At 42.9% G+C, this 12,340-nt stretch overlaps 1 protein-coding gene across 1 annotated transcript in view; it reads right to left on the bottom strand.

Annotated features, from left to right (window-relative positions):
* Window positions 1-11,302: 11,302 nt before the first annotated feature.
* LOC108519338 (serine/threonine-protein kinase Nek5) overlaps window positions 11,303-12,340 on the bottom strand; it is a 70,212-nt gene continuing 69,174 nt past the window's right edge. Inside the window, exon 21 of the mRNA XM_017858266.1 lies at window positions 11,303-11,505. Within this exon, the coding sequence (XP_017713755.1) occupies window positions 11,303-11,505 (203 nt within the window). The remainder of the gene's footprint in view (window positions 11,506-12,340) is intronic.

Here is a 12,340-nt window from a genome sequence, read left to right as displayed (position 1 = left end):
GGTGCTTGCAGCCCCTGTCATGTACCCCTGGCTTGCTCAATCGATCACGACCCTCTCACGTGGACCCCCTTAGAGTTGTGAGCCCTTAAAAGGGACAGAAGTTGAGCACCTGAAGAGCTCAGATATTAAGACGCTAGCCTGCTGATGCTCCCAGCTGATTAAAGCCACTCCCTTCACTATCTCGGTGTCTGAGGGGTTTTGTCCGTGGCTCATCCTGCCACACTTTCACCTAGTAAACTTCTGCTTTTAACCTCACTGTGGGGTCTGTCCACGTCCTAGTTTTCCATGGCCATGAGACAATGAATCTCGGGTATTTACCCTAGACAACAGTGCTGCTTCACCCACATCAACCAATTCTCTGACACCAACTGGGTGTCCTACAATTCAATTCAATTCCAGCACTAACTACCCAGAACTCCAAGGGTTAAAGGTTAAAGAAGGGATCAGTCTCAGAAGACTGCTCTCACTTCAGAGGCCAGTCTCAAGTAGCAAGTCTCCAAGTTACCCACACTTCTGTCTGCACTGGCTACATGGTCAGGGATTTCCACAACTCCTCCTCAGGTTAACAGTCTACTAGGATGGTTTACAGAACCCTGGAAAATACTATCACTGGTTTATTATTAAAAATACAAATGAAAAGCCAGATGGAAAAGTACATTGGGCAAAGGGTCCAAAGCACAGGGGCTTCTGTCCCTGTGGAGTTTGTGGTACACCACCTTCCCACCACATGATGTGCACACCAACCCAGAAGCTCTCCAAACTTTGCCATATAGGGGTTTTTATAGAAGTTTCATTACCTGGGAGTGGTTGGTCAAATCATTGGCCATTGGTGATTGAACTCAGTCTCCAGCCCCTCTGTCCCCCTGGAGATAGGGGGAAAGAGGCTGAAAGTTCCAATCTTAATCCTGCCTTGGTCTTTCTGATAACCAGCCCCCATCCTGAAACTGTCAAGGGGCCCCCAACCACCAGTCATCCCATTGGCCTGCAAAAGACACCCTACTTCAAGGATTCTAAGGGCTTTAGGAGCTGTATCCTAGGAAAAAGAAACAGAGACCAAATATGTATTCATCACATGATAAAAAACAGATAACACAAATTTACCCTCTACATTTTTTTTTTTGAAACGGAGTCTCACTCCATTGCCCAGGCTGAAGTGCAGTGGCGCAATCTTGGCTCACTGCAACCTCTACCTCTCAGGTTCAAGCGATCCTCCCACCTCAGCCTCCCAAGTAGCTGAAAGTACAGGTGCACACCACCATGCCCAGGTAATTTTTGTCTTTTTATTAGAGACAGGGTTTCGCCATGTGGGCCAGGCTGGTCTCGAACTCCTGGTGATCGGGCCGCCCTGGCCTCCCAAAGTGCTGGGATTACAGGCATAAGCCACCACGCCCAGCCTCTGCTTCCCTTTTAAATATAAATTCCAGTTTCAGATCATTTCTTTGCTCACACATAAGAGCATAGGCTGTTAGAAGCAGCCAGGTCACATCTTGAACACTTTGCTGCTTAGAAATTTCTTCCACCAGATACCCTAAATCATCTCTCTCAATTTAACAGTTCCACAAATCCCTAGGGAAAGGGCACTGTCCAACCTCTTTGCTAAAGCATAATAAAAGTGATCTTTACTCCAGTTCCCAGTAAGTTCCTTATTTCCATCTGAGACCTCCTCAGCCTGGACTTCATTGTCCATAACCCCATCAATGTTTTGGTCACCATTTAACAAGTCTCTAGGAAGTTCCAAACTTTCCCTCATCTTCCTCTATTCTTCTGAGCCCTCCAAACTGTTCCAACCTCCACCTGTTACCCAGTTCCAAAGCTGCTTCCACATTTCTGTATCAGGACGAGCGGCAGACAAAACTCCTCAGACACCCAGTTAAAGAAGGAAGGGGTTTATTCGGCCAGGGGCATCGGCAAGACTTCTGTCTCAAGAGCTGAGCTCCACGAGTGAGCAATTGCTGTCCCTTTTAAGGGCTCACAACTCTAAGGGGGTGCATGTGAGAGGGTCATGATTGATTGAGCAAGCAGAGGGTACATGACTGGGGGCTGCATACACCAGTAATTAGATCAGAACAAAACAAGATAGGGATTTTCACAGTGCATTTCTATACAATGTCTGTAATCTATAGATAACAGAACCAATTAGGTCAGGGGTCGATCTTTAACTACCAGGCCCAGGGTGCAGTGCCAGGCTGTCTGCCTGTGGATTTCATTTCTGCCTTTTAGTTTTTACTTTTTCTTTCTTTGGAGGCAGAAATTGGGCATAAGACAATATGAGGGGTGGTCTCCTCCCTTATTTCCAGGTATCTTTATAGCAATGCCCCATTCTCAGTACCAATTTTCTGTATTAGTCCAATTTCAAACTGCTAAAGCTGGGTATTTTAAAGAGAAAATAGGTTTCATTGACTCTCAGTTCCACAGGCTGTACAGAAAGCATGATGCTGGCCATCTGCTCAGCTTCTGGGGAGGCCTCCAGAAACTTACAATCATGGCAGAAGAAAAAGGGGAAACAGGCATGTCTTACATGACCAGAACAAAAGGAAGGGGGTGGGGGATGCCACATACTTTTAAACAACCAGATCTCATGAGAACTTTATCATGAGAACAGCACTAGGGAGATGGTGCTAAACCATGAGAAACCACTCCCATGATCCAATCACCTCCCACCAGATCCCACCTCCAGCATTGGAGATTACATTTCAACATGAAATTTGGATGGGGACAGGACACAGATCCAAACCATATCAAAACCCTTGTACACTATGCATAGGAATGTAAATTAGTATAACTACTATGGAGAACAGTTTGGAGGTTCCCAAACAAACTAAAAATAGAGCTACCATATGATTCAGCAGTCCCACTGATGGCTATATACTCAAAAGAAAGGAAAGCAGTATATCAAAGAGATAGCTGCACTCCTATGTTTGTTGCAGCACTGTTTATAATAGCTAAGATTTTAAAGCAACCTAAGTGTCCATCAACAGATGAATGGATAAAGAAAATGTGTTGCATATACACAGTGGAGTTCTATTCGGCCATAAAAAAGAATGAGATCCAGTCATTTGCAACAACATGGATGGAACTGGAGATCACTGTATTAAGTGAAATAAGCCAGGCACAGAAAGACTTACATCACATGTTCCCACTTATTTGTGGCACCTAAAAATCAAAACAATTGACCTCATGACATAGAGAGTAGAATAGTTACCAGAGGCTGGAAAGAGTAGTGGGGGAATAGGGGAGAGGTAAGGATGGTTAATGGGTACAAAATAGAATAAATTAGACCTACTATTTGCTATCACAAAAGGGTGACTATAGTCAATTAAAACTTAACTGTATATTTTAAAGTAACTTAAAGAGTACAACTGGATTGTCTGCAACTCAATGGATAAATTCTTGAGGGATAGATTCCTCATTCTTCATGATGTGCTTATTTCATATTGCATGCCTGTATAAAACGTCCCATGTACCCCATAAATATATACACCTACTATGTACCCACAAAATTTTTTAAAAAATAAAAAGTCCTATCAGGTGCTTCAGGTGAGTTCTCCTGAATTCAGCCCTCCTACTCTGGTTGAAAGCCTAAACTTTATTTTGGATACTTTTCAAATTCTCTCTTAGTGAGGGCTTTGGTCTCGTCTTTGGGCAGGAAATTCGGATAAAGAGCTCTGCAGAAAATTGCCTTTTTTCTTCCTCTATTTCACAGCAGAAGGTTGGGGTCAAGGTTTTTCATCTCTGCCTCAAGAGAGAAAGTTTGAATCAAAGGATTGGCAGTGTGGCACCAGTGGTCTCTTTTTACATTGCGTGCTTTTAAGATTGCAGCTGTTTTCTATTGTTTGAGATTGTGGGTTGGTTTTTCATTTGTGACCAATTCCAGTTGGTAAAACACCAGCTGGACTTATGTATAACATTTATGGGGTGTCCTCTTGTAAATATCTAGGAAACAGAACTCACCTAACCCAGGATGGTCAAAAGCAGCAGTAGCCAAAATGAGATCCTTTCAAATGTCTAAATTAATTCATTCTGTGTGCACAATCGGGGAAAAAAATGAGCTAGTTTCAGAACTAGACAAACTGAATGGGACACCTATTTTATTTTTGTCCTGGTTGAAATCCAGTAAGAGATTTGGAAAGTTTTGTTTTTATTTGTTTGGTTGGTTGGGTTGCTTTTTTTTTTTTTTTTTTTGAGAGATGGAGTCTCGCTCTGTCACCCAGAATGGAGCGCAGTGGCGCAATCTCGGCTCACTGCAACCTCTGTCTCCCAGGTTCAAGCGATTCTCCTGCCTCAGCCTCCTGAGTAGCTGGGATTACAAGCATGTGCCACTACGCCCGGCTAATTTTTATATTTTTAGTAGAGATGGAGTTTTACCATATTGGTCAGGCTGGTCTCGAACTCCTGACCTCCTGATCCGCCCGCCTCGGCCTCCCAAAGTGCTGGGATTACAGAGGTGTGTCACCGTGCCTGGCCCTAGTGTTCGTTTTTTAATCATATCACAAATAATTATAAGACAGAGGCTTTTTTTTTTTTTTTTTTTTTGAACTCTGTGGTCAGAAGGCAGGTTAATTAAAAGTTTAATATTTAGGCTATAAACATTTTTTAAAGGCCTTTTCTGCTTTTTCTTCTTTTGGATGCTGTTTCCAGAAATTTCTTTTCAGTTGCTTCCTATCTTTTGGCATGACTTCTACTGAGAAAATGTACAACTTCTCATTGGCCGTTTAGGTACCTTAAAAACCTCCCCAAATTGACTCCTGTACAACTTGTTCTACTATTTCCTTCCACTTCTGGCTCCTCCTTCCTTTTGCCATTTCCAATAACACGTGGAGGAATCCGCAGGAGACTTCTAATGACTCTAAGATCCCCCAAGGAATGCAGAAAAGGTGCCACTCATCCCTCCTTAGGTTGGTCTGTTTTCCTAGTGGAGTACAAAGAGTCACGGGCAGGTTCCTCTCAGATCTAAAGCTCTACTGTCTTTTGCAGTAAGTTACTTGATCAATCTGACTTTGGGGTACCAGAGATTACATTGTTCTGTGAGAGAGAATTGATTTTTGTGTGTGCAATGGCTGACAAGTCACTGATAAAAGCTGTAGTTTTTGGAAGTGGCTGACAGCGGCTGCAGTTGTGAAAGGAAAATAAATCTCGGGACCGATTTATCACTAAGGCAAGAGAAAAGTTAAAGACTACGTCAGGCAAACTTGCCTCTGATCTCATTCCTAATTGAGATAGCTACAATCATGATAAAGCTACATACAATCATGATAAAGCTACATACCTCCCTCACAATTTGCCCACAAGGAAGTTCCTTGTAGGCCTCAGGATCTTTACCCTAAAACTGTTCTGATGCAGATTCACTGAGCCAGACTAAATTGTGTATTCAGTGACAGGCTGATCAAGGACTCAAAAGAATGCAAACTTTTGTCTCTTATCTACCTATGACCTGGAAGCCCTCCCCCCACCCCGCCCCCACCTTGCTTCAATTGCCCCTCTTTTCTGGACCAAACCAATGTACAATTTACACGTAGTAATTGATGTCTCATGTCTCGCTAAAAGCAAACTGTACCCTGACCACCCTGGATACATGTCATCAGGACCTCCTGAGGCTGTGCCATGGATGCATCTGTAACTTTGGCAAAATAAACTTTCTAAATTGATTGAGACCTATCTCAGATATTCTGGGTACACACAGTGAATGGTTATTACTGGATGGGGCTACTTACTTCTGTGTGCATTTAGATTAAAAGACAGGTTTGAACACCTGGAGGTTATGGGAACACTCACCACCAAAGTATAAGACTCCTGTTGGGGACGGGCTGCTCACAGAGTAGCTTGACTGGCATTAGGTTACCCACCAGCCTCAGGGGAATGTATTTGCAGGAAGGAGCACAGTCTCCTGGTGTTTCCCTCTTTGTGGGGGACCCAGGATTCAATATAGAAGTGAGATCCTTGATTTTGAAAGATTTAGGTGCACTGCCTTCCAGTTTTGCCTGCTTTTCACTTATTAAATATTAGGCCCTGTTTTAAAACTCTTTGTAAAAAAAAAAAAAATTATATCTATAAAGGAAATCTTCATTTGTAAGGCCTCCCCTACCCCAAGCCACCAGAAATTTTAAGATGGAAAAGGCATTGGTTTAAAGTTCACATAACAAATCTTACCTTTGTTCCAGACACCTTTCTTGGCAATCTTATCTTGACTAAACCTTGACTGTGCCTTTTTTGTCAGCAAATAATAGTGTTTAGATTTAAGTTCTGTGCCCTTAAAAGTCATCCTTTCAGAAGTACAAATTGAGGGTTGGCTTGCTAACAATTGTTTAGGGCAATGGAACAGGTAATCAAGAGACTGATAGTCCAAAGGACGTGGTGGCTAAGGCCAGGTGCGGTGGCTCATGCCTGTAATCCCAGCACTTTGGGAGGCTGAGGCAGGTGGATCACTTGAGGTCAGGAGTTCAAAACCAGCCTGGCCAACATGGTGAAAGTGTGTACTAAAAATACAAAAATTAGCTGGGTGTAGTGGCACACGACTATAATCCCAGCTGCTCCAGAGGCTGAGGCAGGAAAATTGCTTGAACCTGGCAGGTAGAGGGTGCAGTGAGCCAAAACTCCAACCTGGATGACAAAGTGAGACTCTGTCTCAGAAAAAATAAAATAAAAAATAAAGTTGGAGGAAAAATTATTTGAAAACTGGCAAATGAAAGCCTTATGAAGCTATAAAATCTGTTTCTGCGTGTATGTTTATATGTATCATGAGTATGTGATTTTGTAACTGTGTGCCCTATTTTTAATTTTTTTCCTCCTGCAGCCCTCTGTATTAACTTTTTAGTAATGAAATAATAATCTTGACTTTCTTTCCACCAAGCACTCCCTTGCATTGCTGGCTTATCTAATTATGTTTGCTTAGAAGTTCCAGAGACTGAATCTTGAGACAATCCAGATGCCTATGAAATTCTACCCCACCAGGAGATTACAAGGCCGCAGCTAATTTACAGCCCAGACAAGCCTGAGATGGTACCAGCCCATTCACCAGATGGGGCAATAACTTGAGTCATTGGAACAAGTCTCGTAGACTTGCACCATCTCGCCCCACATGCCCTCCATACCAAACTTCCCCTTCTTAAGCCCTAGCATTTCGCCTGATAATTCTTAAAACCAATTAAGGCAGGAGCCTGAACCATCTCCCCACTGCTAGCACTGAAAAATAAAGGCACTTTCCTTCTACTGCACCTTGTCCTTGTTATTCAATTTTGCAAGCGGAGGGCAGCTGAACCTGTGTTTGGTTGATATTTCACTACCAAAATATATGAAAGAGCTATAGTTAATTGGCTTAAAGAAAAAGGAGGTGCTTAAATGAAATATTGTATCAGAAAAGTAGAAATGAACTCAAATGCCTTTTAATTATTATAAATTGGGTAAATTTTTGGTAAATAAGACTACTTTATTGGTTTAATGAAAGCAGCAGTGTAATTTGATCAGCAAAACATCCATGTATTAACCTTAGGGCTTTTGCTTTGGTGGTGACTGCCTAACATTCACAAACTGTAGAAATGATTAATAAAGAAATAAGATGATGGCTAGCTTTGTCCAATGTTTTCTGAAAATTTCCAAACATAGTTGTTAAGAAGGAATAAATAAATGTAACGAAATAAGAGGTTTTTGTTTGTTTGTTTAGAGTTGGAGTCTCACTCTGTCACACTAACTGGAGTGCAGTGGCATGATCATGGCTCACGGCAGCCTCGAACTCCTGGGCTCAAGTGATCCTCCTGCCTCAGCCTCCCAAAGGGCTGGGATTACAGGCATGAGCCTGGACAGGTAGAAGTTTTAATAATAATTAGATTTTATAATGTGTTTACTTAAAAAAGGTTTTTCAAATCCTTTTGGTAACTTTTTCTCCTCGAGTTTTGCTAAGCTAAGTTAAATCATAGGTATTCATTAACTATCTAGATCATCTCCAAATAACATATAATGCTGAGACATTAATGACTAATTATGAGTTTATAATCTTAAACTGTTGGCTTCGTACTTCAGAGAAACAAAGATATTTAGATGTGTTAGTAAAATGTCCTGTTCCACATAAAAAAATTCCATTAGAAAGCCTCTTTCAAACTATTATAAAATGTGTATTCATTAATTGTTGGGACTCAACTGACAGTTAAAATTACTTTGTTTTGTAGTGGTAATTAGCTTTGTAAACTTTTTTTTTTTTTGAGATGAAATCTCACTCTTGTCCCCCAGGCTGAAGTGCAATGGCCGATCTTGGCTCACTGCAACTTCTGCCTCCCAGGTTCAAGCATTTCTCCTGCCTCAACCTCCCAAGTAGCTGGGATTACAGGCACCTGCCACCATGCCCAGCTAATTTTGTATTTTAGTAGAGACGGGGTTTCACCACGTTGGCCAGGCTGGTCTTGAACTCCTGACCTCAGGTGATCTGCCCGCCTCGGCCTCCCAAAGTGCTGGAATTATAGGCGTGAGCCACCATGCCTCGCCTAACTCTGTAAACATTTATCAGCCTCCAAGAGTATCTAGTACCTTAGTTTTTCTACTTGTTGCTCAACCCCACTTCACCACAATACCAGGTCCCAGACCTCACACTCGTGGAGATGCTCCTGGGATCCCTGCTTGCCTGCAGTAGCTTTTCTTGTAGCATTTCACACTTGAATACCTAATATAAGACCAAACCCTCATTATGATGTGGTTTCCCTCAAACTTTATTTTTAGAGACAAGTTCTTGCTCTGTCAGCCAGGCTGAAGAGCAGTGATCATAGTTCACAGCATCCTCCAACTCCTAGCCTCAAGAGATCCTCCTGCCTCAGCCTCCCAAAGTCCTGGAATTATAGGTGTGAGCCATTACATCCAGGCCCCTCAAATTTTAAAAAATGATGGTTGGCTTCCCTTAAAGCAGCAGTTCCCAGCCTTTTTGGCACCAGTGACCAGTTTCATGGAAGACAATTTTTTGATGGGGCAGGGAAGGGGTGGTTTCGGATACCTCAGATCATCAGGCATTAGATTCTCATAAGGAGCACACAGCATAGATCTCTCACATGCACAGTTCACAATAGAGTTCAAGCACCTATAAGAACTGAATGCAGCTGCTGATCTGACAGGAGGCAGAGCTCAGGCAGTAATGCTCACCTGCCTGCCACTCACTTCCTGCTGTGTGGCCTGGTTCCTAACAGGCCACAGACTGGCACTGGTCTGAGGCCTGAGGGTTGGGGACTCCTGCCTTAAAGTAAACAAAAGCAGAATCTTGCTAAAAATTGGAGGAAAAAACAAATGATATTATGATGTATTTTTATTGTCCATGGGATAGTCCACTGAATAGCTGTCAGAAATAAACTGAGTCAGGTAGAGCAAAACAATACTAGATCATCAGCTGCAAAGCCACTAGCCCTATTTAAACTTTTCACCAGTTGTCAGCTGATTGCATTAAAGAAAATTACACCACTCTCCTAGAAAGCTCATGTCTTTTGTTAGTAGCATTTGGAATAGGATTGGACAAAGCAAATCAGCTTCTGAAAAGGCTAGACACCCTCCCAATTCTCTCTCCCAGCTGAAGGTATTTTTAATCCCCTTTCGGCATTTGCAAATCTTGACAAAATTCCCCTGGGGACTGGTTATGTTGTTAAAAATAAACTACATACCAAATTCTCCTTCATCGGCAGAAAATGAGCTACTCATTAGATGTGCTGCTGCCAAAACACTCATTAAAGTTCCTGGAGCTTCCTGCCGCCACTGTTTCCTGTTTTCTGGAATGCCTTCGATCATAGTAACTTGGCCATCTGAAGAGGAAAGTGTTATTAAAAATAAAAATGCTTCTTCACTTGCATTTGTATAAGATCACAGAATGTTAAAACCTTGGAGGTAACCTAATCCCACCTCTCATTTTACTAATAAAGAAGCCGAGATATAGAAAAGTTTAGTGACTTCTTGTCACATAGCTGATGGGGGGAAGAGTCATTGCTTTGTAAACTGGCTTTTTCGGTGTGATAAAATTTTTATTCTATTTGCCTATTTTAAATTGATTTATAACTTAATAAGACAATTGAGGGAAAACTCAATTTATACACATAAGTGCTCATTTCAGTGATATACTTACATATTTCAACTTACAGCACATGTACAAATTTTAGCTCCCTTTCAGCCCATGTTATCAAGAACATAGGAAACCAGTAATAAAAATCTTTTTTTTTTTTTGAGACGGAGTCTCGCTCTGTCACCCAGGCTGGAGTGCAGTGGCCAGATCTCAGCTCACTGCAAGCTCCGCCTCCTGGGTTTACGACATTCTCCTGCCTCAGCCTCCCGAGTAGCTGGGACTACAGGCGCCCGCCACCTCGCCCGGCTAGATTTTGTATTTTTTAATAGAGACGGGGTTTCACCGTATTAGCCAGGATGGTCTCGATCTCCTGACCTCGTGATCCGCCCGTCTCGGCCTCCCAAAGTGCTGGGATTACAGGCTTGAGCCACCACGCCCGGCCAATAAAAAGCTTTACCACCTGTGAAGATAGCATCCAGAGGTTGGAGGCTGTTATGGCCCTTTTTTTTTTTTTTTCTTTGGAGACAGAGTCTCACTCTGTCAGCCAGGCTGGAGTGCTGGAGTGCAGTAGCACGATCTTGGCTCACAGCAACCTCCGCCTCCCAGGTTCAAGCAATTCTCCTGCCTCAGCCTCCCGAGTAGCTGGGATTACAGGTGTGTGCCATCACGCCCGGCTAATTTTTCTATTTTCAGTAGAGATGGGGTTTCACCATGTTGACTAGGCTGATCTTGAACTCCTGACCTCATGATCTGCCCACCTCAGCCTCCCAAAGTTCTGGGATTGCAGGCGTGAGCCACCACACCCAGCCTGCTATGATCCTCTTCTAAGGAAAGGCTATGTGAGAGGTTCAAATGTAAATGAAGGAATTTAGGTAGAAAACATCATCATATCCTAAACACTTCTAACATTTAAATAGCACATTGGCTTCAAAGCAATTTATATGTGTCTTTGAACTATTAACTCTCTAAATCTTGTAGAGATAGCTACTCTTTTCATTCTAATTTTACTGGTAGAAAAAAAAATGACCCTATGAAATCGCAAAAAAAGTTGTTGAGCTGGCCTTGGAAGGTAAATCAAGTCAGCTGCCCTTCCTCATGCATTTTCCCTCACTCCGAGGAAGGTGGCATCCTGGATTTTTCCTCCTTTATATGTGCATGTCTAGAGTGGTCGTCTGTCCAGGATAATTAGCAGGCAAGTCTCTTTAGGAGTAGGGAGATATCAAAACTACATATTTGAAAGTGTCTGATACAAGATCTATAGGGGTTGTACTGAGAAGTAGACTATCACATCAGGATGAGCACCGGGCTGTACGGATCCTTGGTCTTTCCTTCCTGACGACTGACACTAAGCACAGACTCACCCTCAGGCCCCGTGGGGCAGGTGGAGGTGATGTCGGCCACTGCCATCATCTGCAGCAGAGCCTGAGGCGCTCCTCCATCCCACTGCCTCCTGTTTCCCACAGCAGCTACAGTCTGCGTGGAAAACCCTGGGTGTAAGAAAACAACTCGTTAATTCAAAAGCAGTCAAAGTGTGACTAATTGCCCCAAACAGTTCTTAGGAACTCAGAGGTAGTTTATCAGCAGGTACGTTCAAAACCAGAAAAATGACCACCCTTGTTCTAACAGAAATAAGACTGAAATGACAAAAAGGTGTCAATACTGTTTTACTTTTACTCTTAGTGTTTGATTGACTAGCCAATATTGCTAAATGCTAAGGAAGTATCAGTGACACAAATGGACAAATTCCTTGAGGCATCTATGAGAACTTTCACTCTAGTCTTTTTCCACAGAAACACAATCTGTTCCATTTTCTTTTTCTTTTTTTTTTTTTTTTTGAGACAGAGTCTCGCTCTGTTGCCCAGGCTGGAGTGCAGTGGCCGGATCTCAGCTCACTGCAAGCTCTGCCTCCCGAGTTTACGCCATTCTCCTGCCTCAGCCTCCTGAGTAGCTGGGACTACAGGCACCCACCACTGCGCCCGGCTAATTTTTTGTATTTTGTTTGTTTGTTTTTTCAGTAGAGATGGGGTTTCACCGTGTTGGCCAGGATGGTCTCGATCTCCTGACCTCGTGATCCGCCCGTCTCGGCCTCCCAAAGTGCTGAGATTACAGGCTTGAGCCACCGTGCCTGGCTCCATTTTCTTAATTTAAAAAATAACTTGTTCTGTCTTTTTCCTTATTACTGTTTTCACTATAGAAAATCTGAAAATAGCTGGGCACGGTGGCTCATGCCTCTAATCCCAGCACTTTGGGAGGCCGAGGCAGGCAGATCACCAGGTCAGGAGATCAAGACCATCCTGGCTAACACGGTGAAACCCCATCTCT

Source organism: Rhinopithecus bieti, unplaced genomic scaffold, assembly GCF_001698545.2.
Source record: "Rhinopithecus bieti isolate Rb0 unplaced genomic scaffold, ASM169854v2 scaffold_48477, whole genome shotgun sequence".
Taxonomy (NCBI): domain Eukaryota; kingdom Metazoa; phylum Chordata; class Mammalia; order Primates; family Cercopithecidae; genus Rhinopithecus; species Rhinopithecus bieti.
The sequence above is the reverse complement of the archived record's forward strand: the minus strand, read 5'-3'. Positions and strand labels throughout refer to the sequence as shown.